This window comes from Lycorma delicatula, chromosome 8, assembly GCF_047948215.1.
Source record: "Lycorma delicatula isolate Av1 chromosome 8, ASM4794821v1, whole genome shotgun sequence".
Taxonomy (NCBI): domain Eukaryota; kingdom Metazoa; phylum Arthropoda; class Insecta; order Hemiptera; family Fulgoridae; genus Lycorma; species Lycorma delicatula.
Window position 1 is genome coordinate 88,067,285 of NC_134462.1, and position 20,888 is coordinate 88,088,172.

At 28.7% G+C, this 20,888-nt stretch overlaps 1 protein-coding gene across 1 annotated transcript in view; it reads left to right on the top strand.

The window, feature by feature from the left end:
• The window catches only part of unc80 (unc80, NALCN channel complex subunit), a 242,538-nt gene that overhangs the window by 145,295 nt on the left and 76,355 nt on the right, over positions 1–20,888 (top strand). The window contains exons 33-41 of the mRNA XM_075373197.1: positions 2,593–2,797; positions 5,135–5,331; positions 11,355–11,474; positions 12,511–12,668; positions 14,257–14,416; positions 16,591–16,838; positions 16,946–17,153; positions 18,508–18,700; positions 19,975–20,156. Of these exons, the coding sequence (XP_075229312.1) occupies positions 2,593–2,797; positions 5,135–5,331; positions 11,355–11,474; positions 12,511–12,668; positions 14,257–14,416; positions 16,591–16,838; positions 16,946–17,153; positions 18,508–18,700; positions 19,975–20,156 (1,671 nt within the window). The remainder of the gene's footprint in view (positions 1–2,592; positions 2,798–5,134; positions 5,332–11,354; positions 11,475–12,510; positions 12,669–14,256; positions 14,417–16,590; positions 16,839–16,945; positions 17,154–18,507; positions 18,701–19,974; positions 20,157–20,888) is intronic.

Genomic DNA, 20,888 nt, shown 5'->3' on the forward strand with positions numbered 1-20,888 from the left:
ATCTGAATTTAAGAGAGCATTAAAAGATTTAAATGGCAGAAAGGCTCCTGGAATAGACGGAATACCTGTAGAATTACTGTGCAGTGCAGGTGAGGAAGCGATTGATAGATTATACAAACTGGTGTGTAATATTTATGAAAATGGGGAATTTCCATCAGACTTCAAAAAAAGTGTTATAGTTATGATACCAAAGAAAGCAGGGGCAGATAAATGTGAAGAATACAGAACAACTAGTCATGCATCAAAAATCTTAACTAGAATTTTATACAGAAGAATTGAGAGGAGAGTGGAAGAAGTGTTAGGAGAAGACCAATTTGGTTTCAGGAAAAGTATAGGGACAAGGGAAGCAATTTTAGGCCTCATATTAATAGTAGAAGGAAGATTAAAGAAAAACAAACCAACATACTTGGCGTTTATAGACCTAGAAAAGGCTTTCGATAATGTAGACTGGAATAAAATGTTCAGCATTTTAAAAAAATTAGGGTTCAAATACAGAGATAGAAGAACAATTGCTAACATGTACAGGAACCAAATAGCAACAATAACAATTGAAGAACATAAGAAAGAAGCCGTAATAAGAAAGGGAGTCCGACAAGGATGTTCCCTATCTCCGTTACTTTTTAATCTTTACATGGAACTAGCAGTTAATGATGTTAAAGAACAATTTAGATTCAGAGTAACAGTACAAGGTGAAAAGATAAAGATGCTACGATTTGCTGAAGATATAGTAATTCTAGCCGAGAGTAAAAAGGATTTAGAAGAAACAATGAACGGCATAGATGAAGTCCTACGCAAAAACTATCGCATGAAAATAAACAAGAACAAAACAAAAGTAATGAAATGTAGTAGAAATAACAAAGATGGACCACTGAATGTGAAAATAGGAGGAGAAAAGATTATGGAGGTAGAAGAATTTTGTTATTTGGGAAGTAAAATTACTAAAGATGGACGAAGCAGGAGCGATATAAAATGCCGAATAGCACAAGCTAAACGAGCCTTCAGTAAGAAATATAATTTGTTTACATCAAAAATGAATTTAAATGTCAGGAAAAGATTTTTGAAAGTGTATGTTTGGAGTGTCGCTTTATATGGAAGTGAAACTTGGACAATCGGAGTATCTGAGAAGAAAAGATTAGAAGCTTTTGAAATGTGGTGCTATAGGAGAATGTTAAAAATCAGATGGGTGGATAAAGTGACAAATGAAGAGGTATTGCGGCAAATAGATGAAGAAAGTAGCATTTGGAAAAATATAGTTAAAAGAAGAGACAGACTTATAGGCCACATACTAAGGCATCCTGGAATAGTCGCTTTAATATTGGAAGGACAGGTAGAAGGGAAAAATTGTGTTAGGCAGGCCACGTTTGGAGTATGTAAAACAAATTGTTGGGGATGTAGGATGTAGAGGGTATACTGAAATGAAACGACTAGCACTAGATAGGGAATCTTGGAGAGCTGCATCAAACCAGTCAAATGACTGAAGACAAAAAAAAAAAAAAAACCGTAATTTGATGAAATAGTTAAAAATAAGAAGTAGACCCTTCAACAAGAATCAAGTTTAAATTTATTCGCCACTGACTTGCTGGATAAGTGCATATTGCAGCAAGTCACTGCAGTACACACTTGTATTTGTCAAAAGTCAACAAACATCATTGGGGTTATGTTGTCTGTTGTCAACCATAAATTGAGGGTAACTGAAGTATGACTCAACTAGTCTTCATCAAATTTTCACATGCACAACTTCAGATACACTACTACAGCATATCTAAATTTTAATGAAATTGATCTAGTAGTTTGAAGATCTTTTGAGCCACAAATTTCATACATAGGCCTAGAAAATTCAATTTCACTCCCCAATTCCACTATGTGACTGAAAGTAAAACTGTACTTTTCTTCGAAAGATGGTAAAAAAAGAACTACCATCACTCTCAGAAAGCGCACTTGAACTAATAAAGAAACCACTGTTTAATTAAGAAATTTATGATTTCAAAAATTGCATTAGGTCTAATAAGACAAAATGAATGCTCTGTCTTAATGGACCAAGTGATTTGAAGGTGATATATAAACCAACCAGGCAGGAGAATTAATAAGCAGTTCAGAATTGGCAAGCAACCTTAAGTAGTAGAAAATGTAAGTCCCAGAGGTCATGTTTTATGTACAAATAGTCGAAATGCCGTGTTTTTATTATCAAACTTTTATTAAAGACAATCATTTAGTTTTATTTTTGTTCTTTCTTGATATTTTTGTTTTTGTTTGAAAGTTGTAAACACTACTATTAAAAAAAAATTTAGTTGTACTATAATAGATTCTGCATACTTAATTTATAAATAAAACCGATTTAAGCCAGTTGTATACTGCTTTTAAAAGTAATCATGTTTGTTTGAAATCATACTGAATCTGAACCCATATCGATTTGAGTAGAATTGAATCTGATTGTAAAAAAGAAATTGGAAAAATTAAACAGGTTTTGATGTTATTTTATTGTAAACTGTCGCAAAATAAAATTAATGTTACTTATCCAGTAGTACTATAGTATCTCATTACCATTAGCTATGGAATTTATTTATTTCCTTGACTTACTCTGTATTTTTCTAGGGTGAGGAAGGAGCTGGTGGGGCTATAACAACTGTTTCTGTTGATGATAAAAAAGGTCGTCGTTCTGGACCACAAGGCCGTCCATTTTTATTGCGTCGTGGTACTGGTACTAATACTACAACTGGTTCATTTAAAAGACGTAGCCTCAAGTTACGACGGGGTGCTAAAGATGCATCATCTAAGGAGATGATGATAGAATCAGATTGTAAGAATATTTTTATTTCTGTGTTTAAGCTTTGTATCATTTATTAGATTTATTTATGGATAATTAGTAAACTTTAATAAAAACGCATTACTCTGTGATCAGTTACAAAAGATAAAAGTTACATGGAATAAAAATTTATCATTGCTGTTCCAAAACTGTAGGGGTTTTTTTAGATACTAGCACACTAGCTTAAAGCTTGTTAGTGGGATTATAGAATGGAAATTTCCCAATGCCTGATTGGAATTCAAACCAGACTGATCTTTGAAATCATTTGTGATATTACTATTCTGTGTGTTAATGGAGAATAAATAACCAATTTGAACAGACTAATGTATTTATTGAATAAAAATATAGTTCTAATTTTTATTAAAAAATAGAGCACTATTTTGTGTATTGTCGCTCATTTTAAGCTATGAAATCTGTTTTTTATGGATATTTTCCTGACCAAAATTATATATTTCATTGCAGGTTGTAAAATTTTACAGTAACTGAAATCTTTTGAATAATTTTGTAGTTTTTTTTTTGTCTTAAAGTAGAATTTGTATTTTACTTTTGTACAATATATATGTGTTTGCATTTGTTGTTTTACACTTTAAAAAGTTGTATAAAAAACTTGAGAGTAGCAGTGAACATGTTCACTTGTACTTGATCTTATAATTCTTTTAAATATACATTTCATATCTTATTTATGGTTTTTAACATTCACCATTTTTATGTGTTTTTATTTTTGTAAGAAAATTTTTTTTTTTTTGTCTTCAGTCATTTGACTGGTTTGATGCAGCTCTCCAAGATTTCCTATCTAGTGCTAGTCGTTTCATTTCAGTATACCCTCTACATCCTACATCCCTAACAATTTGTTTTACATATTCCAAACGTGGCCTGCCTACACAATTTTTTCCTTCTACCTGTCCTTCCAATATTAAAGCGACTATTCCAGGATGCCTTAGTATGTGGCCTATAAGTCTGTCTCTTCTTTTAACTATATTTTTCCAAATGCTTCTTTCTTCATCTATTTGCCGCAATACCTCTTCATTTGTCACTTTATCCACCCATCTGATTTCTAACATTCTCCTATAGCACCACATTTCAAAAGCTTCTAATCTTTTCTTCTCAGATACTCCGATTGTCCAAGTTTCACTTCCATATAAAGCGACACTCCAAACATACACTTTCAAAAATCTTTTCCTGACATTTAAATTAATTTTTGATGTAAACAAATTATATTTCTTACTGAAGGCTCGTTTAGCTTGTGCTATTCGGCATTTTATATCGCTCCTGCTTCGTCCATCTTTAGTAATTCTACTTCCCAAATAACAAAATTCTACTACCTCCATAATCTTTTCTCCTCCTATTTTCACATTCAGTGGTCCATCTTTGTTATTTCTACTACATTTCATTACTTTTGTTTTGTTCTTGTTTATTTTCATGCGATAGTTCTTGCGTAGGACTTCATCTATGCCGTTCATTGTTTCTTCTAAATCCTTTTTACTCTCGGCTAGAATTACTATATCATCAGCAAATCGTAGAATCTTTATCTTTTCACCTTGTACTGTTACTCCGAATCTAAATTGTTCTTTAACATCATTAACTGCTAGTTCCATGTAAAGATTAAAAAGTAACGGAGATAGGGAACATCCTTGTCGGACTCCCTTTCTTATTACGGCTTCTTTCTTATGTTCTTCAATTGTTACTGTTGCTGTTTGGTTCCTGTACATGTTAGCAATTGTTCTTCTATCTCTGTATTTGAACCCTAATTTTTTTAAAATGCTGAACATTTTATTCCAGTCTACGTTATCGATTGCCTTTTCTAGGTCTATAAACGCCAAGTATGTTGGTTTATTTTTCTTTAATCTTCCTTCTACTATTAATCTGAGGCCTAAAATTGCTTCCCTTGTCCCTATACTTTTCCTGAAACCAAATTGGTCTTTACTTCTTCCACTCTCCTCTCAATTCTTCTGTATAGAATTATAGTTAAGATTTTTGATGCATGACTAGTTAAACTAATTGTTCTGTATTCTTCACATTTATCTGCCCCTGCTTTCTTTGGTATCATGACTATAACACTTTTTTTGAAGTCTGACGGAAATTCTCCTTTTTCATAAATATTACACACCAGTTTAATTTTAAGAAAATTACAAAATTAAAATTAGAAAATTAACTGTATTTTTTCCATTCTTGAATCATTTTCTAATACATATACCTGTTGTGTTTTTTCTGACAAAATAGTTCATAAAATTCCTTCTTTTTCTTATTGATTATTAAACTCTTATTTTTACCTTATGTAAAATTTGTGTTAGTGTGTAACTAACTGATAACAGTCTCTTCTTTGTTTTCTAGTTAAGAGAGCTGATTCTATTCAATCAAAAAGAAAAGTCAGTTCATTATCGGACAGAAGTGATACATCAGAGCAGGGTGGTGGTGGTGAAGTCAGTGGTGAAGAATCACCAGGTATACTTAGTGATGATCAACCCCCTGAAAGTCCTAGTGATAGTAATGATACTGATGATACTACAACACATTTACCTTGGCTTAAGGTATACATTTGATGATTTAATTTACTTAGATATCTTTGATTGTATTGAATTTTTCTTTATTATTTATATAATTTTTTTTATATTCTTTAAAGAAAATTAATTACTTTGATAAAATCCTAAAGTGAGGATAGAGTAGTTAAATATCCTTTGAGCCATGTGGAATATGAAGAATTATTGTTGTAGCTTGATATCTATCTGCCAAGTGAAATGTAGACATTTATGTTGCATTGTATACCTCTTTTTGCTGGTGAGAGAGCTACCTGCATGTAGGTAAAAATGTTTTAGTTTAGTAAAATCCTCTGCTGGTCCTGAGCAAGGTGGTAAATTGCCCTGATCAGAATCAGTCCCTGTGAGTTGATTGTCCTCTTCTTTTTACCTCCCCTTTCTTTATCCTATATTCTAATTTAGACAAGTTCATGGGAGTTTCATACATACCGTGATCAATATGTGGACCCAAGTTGGCAACTTCTGGTAGAAGACAAGACAGCTACTTCTTTATTGGAGTTTTATCTGATAGCAACTCTATATGCCTATAGAACCATCCAAGGACTCTTGTCTCCTATGTTGCAGATGCACAAAAACCAAACTAATAGCTGACATGCCTACTGGGTAAAGCTAGATCATCCTATTCCTGTTTCTGATCTTCAATTAAAAATCTACATTATAAATTTTAAATCTGGTATGAAACAGTAAGAGAGAAAAATATATATGTTAAGATTTTCTGATGAAGTTTTACATTCAGCTGAAATAAAAAATGAGTTGCAAGAAGTAGAGAAGTAGTGGATGAATGGTATGGATTCAGTGATAGAACAAAATAAACAGATCATTTTAAATTAATAAAATAGAATAAAGGTAACGAAATGTGTTGAAAAAGGAAGATAATGGATTAAATTTAAATTAGGTTAATATAGTGTACCAGAAGACAAGAAGTGTTACTGAGGCGATAAAATTACAAAGAATGTGTACAGCTATACAATATAATTACACGTTATACATGTAATTATAATATTAGAAAACTACATAAGGAAGTAATTAAAAACAGGTTAATGCAAAGAAGAACTTTCATGCAGAAAATAGATTCATTAGTGTCAAACATAGATTTAGGAAATTAAAGAAAAATTGTTAAAATATTCGCATGAAATCTAGCACTTTTTCGATGAAACATATATAATTGTAAAACCAGAAAGGCTTTCAAAATAGAAGCTTCTTAAATATGGTTTTGAAGAAGATTTATAATCATTTTGTTAAGCATGGCCCGTTGGTATAAGTATATAATTTAGCTAATTGTATAACATAAAACTTATTCAACCACTTCACAAAGTACAAAATTAAAGAAAATTCTTTACTTTTTTTTCATGAAAGCGCTTTTGAGCATAAGCCCATCTTTAGTAATGTTTTTTTTATAACTTTTACTTTTTTACATTTACACAATATATAACATGATGTTAAAATTTATAGAACAAATATTTATTCAGTCAATAAAACAAAATATTAAAAGTTTTTAATATTAACATTTTCTTTAACATGCTATCTATATGTTAATACAGTACTATACTCTATGGTAGATATGGACTACAACAAAAAAACAAAATTAATTTAATTAATTAACAAGTATATAATTATAGTTAATATACAAAAAACCACTTCTAATAATTGAATTCAGACGCATTCAAGCGCTTTTGGAATTAAATTTCATCCTCAGGAATTCTCATATTCGTTCTATTTATAACACAAATAACTTAATTAAACTTAACATGTTAATTGTATGAAAGTTATGATATTTGCGTAATTACTTTAGTTGGTCGTCGCATATTTTAAAATTATGTCAACGCCAACGTCCTGTCAATTTGGTGGTCTCAACTGTTGTATTAAAAGGGAGGTGGATCAGTTTGGCCAACATGATCTATTGTTACTATTTAATACCTGCTTGTATAAAACATCATTATCAAATTTTGTCTGTTTATTAATTTATTATTATTTAAATATATATGATATTTTTCTAAAATATTAGTATTATATATATTATTAAAGTAATTGGGTATTAATAAATTTGTCTGGGTCATAATTATGGTTATTATTTATAATATGTTTAGCTTTATCTGTATGACCTTTGTTTATACAATTTAGATACTCTGTTATTCTTACTGAAAATTATCGATTGGTCATGCCGATTTATTTTAAATTGCAATCTGCACGTTTCAAACTATATGTTCCATGTTTTTTTTTAGTTAGATTTCATAAGAAAACTACCTATTGTAATGGGTACCATGATTCGACTTCAGGAACATTTTGGCATATCTTCGCATTTCACATCCCTCAGACCCCAAAACCACCAACAGTTCAAAAGTTGATATATATTTATATATATTTTGTATTTTTATAATCAAATACCAACTTGAACAACCCAAGTACAGAATTACAAAGTAAATGAAATGACACCTTATTTTTTTTTTTATTCCAAAAGCACATTCGGGGAATCCCACATCATCAGTTGTATACAAGATATATTTATATAAAATTACATAAAAAAATATTTTTTTTTTTTTAAATTGAAATTAAAAGATTAAAATTACAATCATATATATAAATATGACATCATAATTAAACATTTAAAATTAAGATTAAATTTAAAAATAATATGAAATAAATAGAAAATTTATTTTCTGTTTATTTTATTTGTAACCTGGCCAGCCAATGTTACATTACTGAGTGGATTTGAATTAAATTATTTTTGTACATTATGATTATATCTATTTTTATCTAAAAATGTGCTGCTATCTGTTGCCGCTTTTATAAGTGTCATCTTCATATTCTGTCTGAAAGTTGATCAGATTGGAAATCATTTTCTATTTATATATAAAAAAACTCTCCAAAATGTTCAAATTTTTACTATTATTATTTAAATTAAATTTCTTGATTTCCACTATTTCCAAATTTGTCCGAATATCATATACTGTATGTTTGTCATCATCAGATATACCCAATTTACCATTTTTATAATTTCTAATGTGTTCTAAAAATCTAGTTTTAAAAACCTATTATTTTAAATTATCTTATATACAACTGAAGGTGCGGGATCCCACAAAAGTGCTTTTGGAATAAAAAAAAGTCATTTCATTTACTTTGTAATTCTGTACTTGAGTTGTTCAAGTTAGTTTTTGATTATAAAAATACAACATATTGGTACAGAGGGGTATGGGTCTTATAAGTATTGACTTTAGAAAAATCAATGTCTATATATATTTCATTTTCTTATGAACACTTTCTTGTGAATTACCTACTGTAATTTTGCACCAATCACTTTCAAATTGATGCATAAAATATAACAACCCAAAATCTTCGTAAATTTTGTTAATGGGCAAAATCAGACCATGGGGGTGGAAATGGTGGAACTTTTTTGAAAAAACGAAATGTCACTAAAACTTTCTTATTAAGTAAAATATCGAATTTGTTTAAAGTTCCTACTGTTCTTTGGATAAGGGCCTAAAACTTATCTAAGTAAAGTTTTTTGATATCACCAACCATTGGCCCTAGGGATGGAAAAAATGAGGTTTCAAAGACAAAAAAAATCATACCTCTTTTACTAGGCACAATATCGAATTGGTTTAAAATGGTTGTTAGTCCTCTAAACATTATCTAAAAATGTTTCCTGAAACAATTTTTGATATGACCAACCCTTACGGCAAGGGATGACCAAAATTTTGCTGGAATTGTAAGAAGATGGGGCTTATAGTATGGTAAACATGTGAAACTTTTTTCACATGCAACCATTGTCGTATTGAGGAAATATAAAGTTTTTCTTAACTTTAAGGTGGAAATATTTTTTATCAGCTACTTAGCTGATAAAAAATGGTGGAGGTAAAATCTACCTCCACCTTCCTGCGTGCCGAAAGGGATTTTCTAAATTAACTTTGTTATTGTTTTTATTTTTATTGCAGGATCCACATTATTTATATATTTTATTATTTTGTTATTAGTTATATATGCAGTTCTTAGTCCAAATGATTTAAATATTTTGCTGAATTTTTTATAATTTATATTATATTCAATTTTAGCATAATTATTACCATTATTATTATTAGTTAATTTTATTAGATCTTTTGTGTTTTATTTTATTATATAATTTATCTATCAATATTTTTATTATTATATCTGTTGGTTGTGGCGATGTATTTAATATTTTAGTGCTCTATATATTAGAGTTTTAAATGTAGCCATTTTTTGGTTCCAACGATGAAATGATCAATGGATTACTGTGTCTTGTTAGGTGGTTTTCCTAAAAATGTAAATCTCTAACTTACTCGTATTATTTTTATAATTTTTGTTAATTTTTAAGTCCAAAAAATTTGTGCTATTATTATTTTCACAGGATAAAGTAAATTTGATGTTTATAGAACTCATTGCATTGAATAATCAAGCATCGCTTGGTCACCTCAGGGTGTCGTGGCAGCAGCCTGCCCTCCTTGTCTAGCCACCTGTAGAGGCATCCCACCAGAGTCTCCCTAGTATCATCAGAATATGCCGACTTCCTCTTCTGGAAACCCAGCCCTTCCTTCAGCTTGAGAGCTGCCTTTCCCATCCCTAACCTACGAAGCACCAGGTGTACATTTCGCACATCTGGTGTTTATCAGATGGTTTACATCTGGTTTACTTTATATAATTTTAGTTTGTATCAAATTAAATTTAAATCTAGATTTTATTAAAATATGAATGAAATAATTGTATGTGGTAGTGTAATGTTGACCATTTATTTTGTATCATGGGATTTATCCTGTTTATTTTAATAAATAAATAAATAATAAATTATTAAATGAACAGACAAAATTTGATAATGACATTTTATACAAGCAGGTATTAAATAGTAATAATAGATTATATTAGCCAAACTGAGATCCACCTCCCTTTTAACACAACAGTTGAGACCACCAGATTAGCAGGATGTTTATGTTGATATAATTTTAAAACATAAGATGACCAACTGTTATGTTTCTATGCAAATATCACGATTTTATTACAATCTACATGTGACGTTTTAATTAATGTTATAAATTGGACGAATATGATAGTTCGTGAAGATGGAATTTAATTCCAAAAGCGCTTGAATTCCTTGAATTCAATTGCTGTTAAGCGGTTTTTGTGTGTAAACTATAATTGTAGAAGATTGTTGGCAAAAGGTGATTTGCTAAATAATTTCAAATTGATGAGTGTCTTAAGATGAATTGAGGAAAAAAGCATACAAGAGATTCTTTCTTGTAGATCTGGGTACAAGCAAGGATTTACATTTTGATTTTTAATGAATCACCTATTTTAAAGATCTTCTGACCAGTTTATTAAAGCTATAATTAAGAAATTTTATTCTATAAAAACAATATTACTCTGTTGATGAGTTTTTAAGTAATATTGAATAAATAAATCCAAATTTTCTGCATCCCTATTTAACATATAATATGTAATAAAACATTTTTTACTTAATGCCTTAATCATTTGTTTTTCTTTTATTCTCTTTTGCTGTTAATTTATATTCACTTACATTATTATTCCATATATTTTGTAATCTTTGGTATTATTACAGATTTTTATCACTTCCTGATTTTTATATATTAATTTTGTTAATTGTAATGCCGATCTGATGAAACATTTTTATATTTTTTCTTATTCCTTCCAGGTAAATGTTGAGGTAGTTCCTTTTGTTATTCATGATTTAGACATTACCCAATTCTAAGTTTTAATTTTTGTCCTGGCAGTTGTGTTCTGGTTTTACATAATATAAAATTTTAATAATTATGCTATATATTATCTACAAAAATGTATTTTGTAAATAATATTCTACATTGGCCTTTAGAAGTTTTAATAACTTCAAAAAAAAAATTTTAAACAAGATTTTAGTCATTGTTTTATTTAGTTTTTAAGCTGTTATTTTTATCAGTTATTATTAAATGTTGGAATAATTATATTTCTGTAGTATTTGTAATTTTTTTAATGTTGATTATTTTAATTAAATGACATTTTATTTTATATTACAGGTGATGTCTCAAGTTATCAATTCGTTCAATTTTTATTGTTCACATCAGTCATTTTGTCATCCATTTTGTTATAGAAGACATATGAGAGCTGCCTCTAGATTAATGAAAGCTGTGCGAAAGGTATTTTTTTTATTAATGTTACACTTTATTTAATTTTAATAAGAGGATATCACAATTACATCATTAATTATTTTTTTTCTGTTACTTAATCTGAATAAATGTGGTAGTTCTTTATAGACTGAACAAAATATACATGTTTCAGTTCATATTATATTTAAATAAATGCAGACCATATTAAAAATGGCTTCTCATTATCAAATTTCTTTGTCAATAAAATTTCACCCCTCTTTTAAGTAAACAATATACTGAAGTTTTATTGCATTCTATTTAGCTGTGTAAGACTTATCGTTGGGCAAGAATACTACTTCAAAATGCCAAGATATCAGAATCGTCTGAAAAAATTTTATTTGCTCAGTTAAATGTTTTTTTTTAGGTGTAGGGTGATAAAACTGCACCACTTGAACAGCTTTTTGGAACTTGGGTAGCATTTTGGAAAGTAAATATTGTAAAGTTAGGGGGAACCCTGGTGGGCAAATCCTCATTAATGAACCAGTCCCTACAGACCATTATAAATAAGTACTGAGTGCCGTTTTTGGACACATGGGTAATAAATAACTGTCGTAATTGGTGCTACTTAAAAATGAGCAAAAAATCAGTAATTACAGTGTATTTTTTTTTTTTGTTATTTGTTGTATCCTTAAGTTATAAAAGTAGTAACTAGTTTTTTTTTTTTTTTTAATAAAAACTAATCATGTATTTACTGCTTATTCTGTTTTCTTTTATTCACGTTAAGTGTTTTTGCAAGAGATCTCTGCTTTAAAAGAATGTTATAGCATTATGTATGTTGTATTGAAACATATTAATTAGAAATTAAAATATAGACATTTATTGCCACACTTGGGGATTGACTGAATGTTTTTAACTTGGTTGATATTAATATGTGTTGATTTTAATGTGTATGTGTTTTTTTGTGGAAAATGTTTATTTATGAGACTATTTATGAAATAAAGACATTTAAGTAATTAAATATTTAAATTATTCTAAATATATTAATTATTGTTTTATATGTTATTTTGGTTATATTTTACTTTGTCAGGTGTATGGAGAAGAGTTTGGTCTTCCTGCAGTTGATGAAAAAATTCATCATGAAGATACTAAGAAAGATTCAAAATCACGAGGCCGTAAAGTATCTGATCAGACAAGTACACAAGCATCTCCTGTAAGGCGAAAAGATAGTGTTACCAAAAAAGACAGGTGCAATAAAATTTCATTAAAACTTTAAACTTTTTAATATTATTATTATTTTTTTTTTTATGCGTAATCATCATGCATGTTTTTTGTAAGATATAATTATATTTACAATTATGTTAATTATAAACACAATTGCAGGTATCTGTGTATTTTAATTGTGACATACACTGTTGCAATTTGAAATTTTTTTTTTAATAAAGATCTTTACTAATCATAGAAGTATTTTATCCAATTATATACCATTGGACTTTTTTGTTAGGAGTAACTTCTATTTCAAAATGTTATTTTAAAAGCAAAGTTTTTGTATGAAGTGAGCATATAGGTTTTTCTAAAATCAGTTTTTATAATTAGGAAAAAAGCTTTATGAAATGATGAAAGTATAGTAAGTTGTGTAGTTTTTATTTTTGTTTAATTAAAATGCTTATAAAATCTTTTTGTGTAAAAAAAGTCTGTCATTCACATTTTACTTAATGTCAAACATAAACTCAGGGAATGTTTAATGTTAATAAATAATGTTAAAAGAAAAATAATGTTAAATGACAGATTGAACCAAATTTATAATACAGTTTTTAAAACACATCATAACAGTTTTATTCGCTCTTGCTATCTTTACAGACTGGTGCTGCTGATATTATTGCTAGTAGTTATTTTTTTTGTTGAGTAAACATATTTTGTTGAAAAGGATGTTAGATTTGAATTTTATCACTTTGTGTTTGTATATTTCTGTTGAATGTATAGTTAATATGATGTTTCAAGATGTTCTTGATGATGGGGATGATTTACATCTCAGATGGTTGTTAAATGTTTACTGTATTGCTGCGGAGAACATTTAATTCATTGTTTTTATTAATTGAAGTACTGTTCAATTTGACCATTATAGGCATAAAGATTGACATTTAAAAAAGTATTTAATCAATTTTGTTCAGTTTTAAATATTTTCATTGCTGACCACCAAAAAAAATTAAAAGATTAGTTTAATAAACACACTGTTGCACAACTGAAATATATATCTCATGCATAAAAAAGAATAATTATTCTTCAGTACTCAAAATATATCAAAGCATATACAGTTATTCAAATTTGATGGGAGTTGAAGAATAGTGAATTTACCAAAGTTCACAACATATTCTGTATGGCTAGGAGGCATCATTCACCTCTGCTTTCCCAGAAGAAACTCTTTCTCTCCAAAGTGGATTGAAAAAAGTAAACAGTGAAAAAGAAGAAAATATGTCTACGAAAGATTTTAAAATTATTTCTTACAAATGTAAAACTGCCAGTACTCTGTAATATCTAACTAAGAATTGCTAATTATTTTCTACTTGATTGCTTCATCAGACAATTCCTACAATTTGAAAACTTTTTGTTGTATTATATAATATGAATTGATTTTATCAATAAAATATAATATTTCCTTGCCGTGTAATTGGCATGAGAATGCTGATAAGTGTAGTTAAAGAATATTCAATGAACACTGATTTTGGAATGTATCTTGTAGAATCTCCGTCCTGATGTAACACAAATTCACTTGTCATTTGATTCGTGTTAATTTATTTTTATTACTGGTCATTTGTTAAAAACTGAATTTTATCAGAATTGATGGATCTCAAACTGGACGTGTTCCTCATAAAGAGTCTTCAAAAGATGTTGGTGCTGATGCAGCAGATGGTGATAAATCCACTACAAGTCATAAACCAAAGAAAAAAGATGATAAGAAAGAACTATCACCTATACTAAAATATATTAAAACACAGGTATTATTATCATCTTTTTCACTTCTCTGATAAAAAAGACAGTAGTCTTTAATTATAACCATTCATTTCTATGTTTTCTCATATGATTAAATATGGTTAATCTGATGATGTGACATACACATTTAAATGCGAATGTCACTTCATTCAAATGTGGATGTCACATCTAAATTGACATTCACATTTTATATCTGTGTAGTTTTTTTTTTATTGTATATTTTTCTTACTAATTTTTCTGTTGTTTTGTTGCATGTATTTGAATAGATTTTAATTTTTATTTTTTTTCTTTATTTGCTATACCCCCATTGTTATTTATTAAGTTTGGGAAAGAACTGTGTAATTTGGCATTTAAACTTATCAACCATATTACAATATCTTTGAGACATATTAGTAATATGAAAGATAAATTGGTGTAGATGATCGTTTATAAAATAAAAAGTGAATTATGTAAATACATTTACATAAGAAATTTGAATAGGTCATTTAAAGGAAGATTATTAGAATGTGTGTGAAGGCATACAGAGATAATAATAAATACCATCCAATGTAACTGAGCACCTAATAAAAATGCACTATAAACAGTATAGAGGGATTGTGAAAGTTTTAGAAGTAAAGAATATCTAGTAAATTAGATCAATTAGGAAAATATTAAATTTAAAGTAAACATAAATTAATAATTAACTAATGATATAATGAATATAATTTATTTTAATTAAAATATAATTATATTTAATTTCTGAATTAAACAAAAGAAGGATATTTTGTTTAACAGAGAAGGTGGGACTGATTTTATCATGCTGGCACCACTGTAACATTGGTAATATAATTCAATTACATGTAGATCTTTGATAAAGAAGCATAGCTATTTTAAGCTACATTTCGTATTTTATTTTACTGGTTCATGTAATATTAAAAGTTTAATATTTCATATGATAAGAAATATTCTAAGAAAGATTTTAAAACTATTTCTTACAAATTTAAAACTCCCAGTACTGTGAAATATCTAACTAAGAATTGCCAGTTATTTTATACTTGATTGCTTCAAGTAATTATGAGTTTTAAGTAATTGTTTCAAGTAATTATCACAAACTAATTATGAGTTTTCTTGCTTCAATGTTAGTAGAAAAATTATAACGGTTCTGCTTATTGCCATCTATGAAAACTTCAAGATTTTGTAATTCTCCACTACCAACCCATCAACATTTGCATAAATTGAATGTAAAATTTGAAAATATTATAGACAATGGAAATGCTCCATGATCCAGTCTAGAACTAGTTGTGCTTCAGAAAACAAACTAGTTGTACCATTCAAATTTACCAGTCAGTTAAGAGCTTTGTCGGCCAGAAAAGCTGCTCAAAATGAAAGAAAGCTCAAAATACCTAGAACAAAATTTTAAAAATATTCTAAAGAAATTGAACATTAAGCCAACATTACTTCATGATGGTTATTTATTGAAGAATATATTATTTTTATGAAGCAGATCCTCATTTCTCTTACTCAGTGATATTATTTGTTGAAGCATGCATCAAACTGAATAGCTTAGTAAACAGTCAAAATTGTGTTTATTGGTCTTGAAGAAAATCCTCAGTTCATGTTTGGTATGGGATCTCAAAAAAAGAATGTTTGGGATCTTGTGTCTTCAACATGTCAGATGAATTGTATCTAGAGAAGTTATTAGTTGCTATTTATGACGTATTAAATGGACCTGTGTTTGATATTGACTGCTTCTCTGTTTGGCAGCATAATGGAGCACTTCCTCACTAAGTTTTTCAAGTTAGGGACTACTTCATTAGAAATTTTCTTAATGGTTAGGAAGGATGCCATAAAACAATTGAATGACCCACCACGGCATCAATTGATGCCATGCAATTTTTAATTCTGGGAAATTATTAAAGGCATGATACTTAATTCAAAAGCAAATTATCTCAAGCTGTTGATTAAAAAAAAAAAACAGTTGAATTTATGAATTAGGACAATTTTTTTTTTAAATTTTGTTTCAGTAGTTAAAACACCATCATGAATGCATAATGGCAAAAGAACAAGCTACTTCTTAGTGCACTCAGTATTATCAAATTAAAAAGTATTGTATTCATAAAAAATAATCTTTAACCAAACTATAGTGTATATTTTAGTTTTGATGTAATGAACACAATACTGTTTTCTTTGTTTTTATTAGGTTAGAGATTCATTTCATTCACCTGTTGGTGCCCTTGTCAAAGGTGCTGTAGTTTTAGCAGAAGAACAGTTTGTTGAAACATTAGCTGTTTCTTGGGAATTACTATTAGAAGCAAATCAGGAAGTAGCTGCCAGTGCAGCTGCATTATTTATTGTGGCTGCTGTTAGAGCTCCAGCTCAGGCAACTGAACTTATGAAAAGAGCCTTGCACCATCAAGATCCTGGATTAAGAATTAATGCTATTCTGAGGTACTGTTATTGTAATTTTGACCAATTGTTTTATGATTATAATAAATATGTATAGATTACTTATTTTTTTATTTTATTTTAAAATATTACTAGTAATTTACTTTTAGGTTTCAAGTATTGTGGAAGCAAAGGTATCAAGTTTGGGCTAGAATGGAAGAAGGTGCTCAGATGACTTTTAAAGTTCCTCCACCAGGAATTGAATTTACATTACCGTCTCCAAAAATTGGAATTGAATCATTGCCTGTTGTTGATCCTCCTTGGATGCCTCAAGTGAAGACTAAAGTTGAAGAAGTGACTATTAGTCAAGAAAGTCATGTAAGTATAATTTAAATTATATTTGGGATTTTTTATTGGTTGTCATTACAATTACTATATTGTTTTTTATGCAAAATTTAGGGTCCATGATGATATTTTAACTTGTTTCTTTTTAATAGAAATTTAATTTATATTAGGATACAAAATTATCCTAATCTTATTGTATCTTAATTGTATTGTGTGTGTCTTAATCACATGATTGTCCTGCTTTAACAAAAAAAATAAATTTAACTACCCTTACTTCTTATTCTAGCTCTTAGATTGAGGCAATCAACAGTTAATTTTTTAAAATCAACAGTTAAGATCTTTGCTGAAAACATTTCTTTATCTACTACCAGTGAGAGAGATTATAGATGATAGTAAATAATCCGTTTAGTGATACAGTTGGAAATGGTGTTACAAATGAAATTGTTTTTGGAAATCAGTTAAACTTTGAATTTATTTATTTTTTCTAATTTAACTGACATCAGCACTGCTAAGTATCAGTGATATACCGTGAAACTGCACCAGCACTGATTAATTTTTTGGTAGTTAGCAAGAAGCAGTTAATTAAACATGGCTTTGACTGATGAAATGTTATCCTTAATTCTCTCCAATTTACAGATGTGACATTCCAGGGAATATTTCCTCTAGGAGCAGCATTCCACCTATATTACAATGTAGAGACAGTTTATATAAAGCATTATTTCTCAACAGAATGAGATTCATTAATTCACTGCTTTTGCCTCTCTGTTCAAGTGTTTTGTATGATTGTGACTTATGTAAAGCACTTGAGGATGAAAGAGCTTCCAATGTTACACTCCCTGTCATTAATGATGGTTTTTATGCAGTCAGTTCATGTGAAAGTAACCTGCAAGTCATCAGCTATATTTTGAGGGGCTTGGCATGTATAACAGTACATTTATCTCAGTAAAAAAGGTTATAGGAAACTTCTTCTCACTTCTCATTTTTCCTAGGCCTTGCTAGGAAAGCTTGTAATTCTTGAGAATGGCACAGTTATATTCAGTTTTACTATTAAAGATTTAGAATATTACTCCTTATTAAACAAAAATATATAATTTATTCTTCTAATTTTTAATTGGCATTAATTGCTGTGTTTAGTAACTGCTAACTCCCAGTATTTTTTATTGTTGATTATTTAGTGTTATTAAATTAGTCTATTAATGCACATTTTTCTTATTGGCACTTATTCTTCACATCTTTCATTTTTCTGACCACTCTCCCCTGACATTTCAGATATTTTAAAAGTATTACATTTTAGAAACATAATTTACAGTATTACTCAATACCTTTGCTCTTTTTTTTATTTCATGTAATAAAATATATATTATTTTCTTCCTATTTCTTTTTATAGAGATCACTGGTGACTGCAACCAAAACTCGTAAAAAGCAACAAACTGAATTAATTAAACTGGCTTTACAGCAGAGAGAAGATAAAAAAAAGACTGAACGTGAAAACTTTTTAGTTACTACAATACCAATTACTGTACAAGCAGCCTATGAACCAAGTCTTCATCACGCAACTGCTGGTGATGATCATGATGAAGGTAAAATTTGAATGGTTTAATTGAATTATTAATATTGAAACACAAATTTCTGTTGATTATTTCAGTTGTATTTCAATTTGATTAAAATTAAAATTAAGCTGAAGACTGGAATAAGAAAAGTACTATAACTATTTTTTTATTATTATTATTATTCATGTGTTAGTGGAGGAACATCTTGATGTAAAATTGTTTATTTTTTCAGGATATATGCAATATCCAAGTATAATAGATGTGTGTTAAAGGAGGTTATTTATTATTATACAAAATTTTGTTTTCCCAAGATTTATGACTATGGTAGCTAAAATTTATCAACACAATAATTTCCAAATACAGAGATAAAATTCTTTAAGTTAAGGAAATTTTCACTGTTATTAAAAGAAAATTTTTGTCATATGGTAGCCACAAAAAAAAAAAAAATTTCTCTATTAATGTTAAAATCCGAGTCTCAATTTTTATCCCTCCAAATTTTCATTCCTCAAGTCTTTCAAGGATTTAACACCAATAGAAGATTTATCCTTTTAAGATTTTTTTTAAAATTATAAATCTCTCTTTTTCAGATTAAATTGATGCTTGAAATTTCAAGGTATTCTTTGATAAAGCTAGTTGTTTACCTTTGAATATGGATTATTTTAAGATAAATATATCAACATATTATTCACATTTATCCACAACTATTCACATTTTGTTGCTGTTTCATTGTCTCAACCCATTGTATGAGCTTTTTTAACTATCCCAGCCATTTATAGTGTATGTTACAGGAATATGTCATTAGTCCTCAGTAGGGCACTATATCTTTTTGTCTTTTAACTGTAACATAATTAAGTAACAATATCTGTTATCACAAACTAAACCCTATCTTTTAGTAACGCTATGACTGACTGAATATAAGGAATTATGAGTTTTGCTTAAAATTAAATATCTCCTGAAACTTTGTCCAGGTTGAGGTCCCACACCAAGTTCGTATATCCCTTCTTGAGTTAAAATAGAGCTTCATGAAACAAACAAAAAAGAAAATTACCAAAAGTGACTGTCTCTTAAATTCAGCTATGGAGAATAGTCAGTTAGAAACATTTTTGTTTGATTTAGGAGTACAATGAGACTTAAATGATTTGTGAGAGATTTCTGATTGTAGTTTTGATCATATTTAGATTATGTGAATGTAACATTTTTATCTTAATCTTTAAGAAATTTTATATCTTTAATTTATTTTATCTTAAATTGCAGTGTTCTGTTTTAAACAGTTCAATAATTATCTGATTTTTTTTTCTGATCAGTTGGTGCAGGTGGTGATGAAGAACAAGTTGAACCACCTCAAAGAAATACCAGCCATCATATTCATTCAGCACACTCTCTATTTCCTTCATGTCTCTGTTCAGCTGTTATTCAGATAATAAATTTATTAGATGATGCTACAGTAACACCAGATGGTTGTGCTGTGTATGAAGTCTCTTACAAGGTATTTTATTTACATTAAAACTTTTCTTTTTAGTAGGTTCTGTAATTTATTCTTAATTTATTTCAATAAAAAGGAGGAACTACTCAACTAGATTCATATGTATTTGTTATATTAATCTTGCATTATAAGTTTCTTCTATGATATTTAAATTAAATTATTAATTGCATGGTTTACAGAAATGATTTGAAGCTTTCTTTTTGTTTATCTTTATATTCCATGTAAAAATGTTTACAAAACATGCTTGGTTGAACAACCATCTTGATGGACTTATAATTCTAAAGGGTGTTTATTGCGAAATGTCTTCAGTTATGAATCACTTAAGATGCAATTTGTGAGTAAAACTTTCTTTTATTAGTTGTTTATTTGAAGTTCTACAGTTACTACTTTGTACAATAGCCTATTTACATAAATTTTATTCCACAGACTGGCTTGATAATCTTTCATGTATTAAATAAAGTAATGAACTCATTGCTTAGCAGTCCCATATAATAGTCCTTGTGTTAGGAAAAAACAAATTAGCTTGTTTATCAAAATTGAGCCAATATTCTTCTTCATGCACAGTTTCTAACTAACCTGTAATTTACACTTACTACCTACATTGCAGGAGCCCTAGCCCAGGTTCAATAATAATTTGTGTTTATATTTTTGCATTTTTTTCTGTATTTTGCATTTTTATTGTGATGTATTTTTTCCTTTTGTATTTCTTACAAGTGGCTTTTTTGCATATGGCCA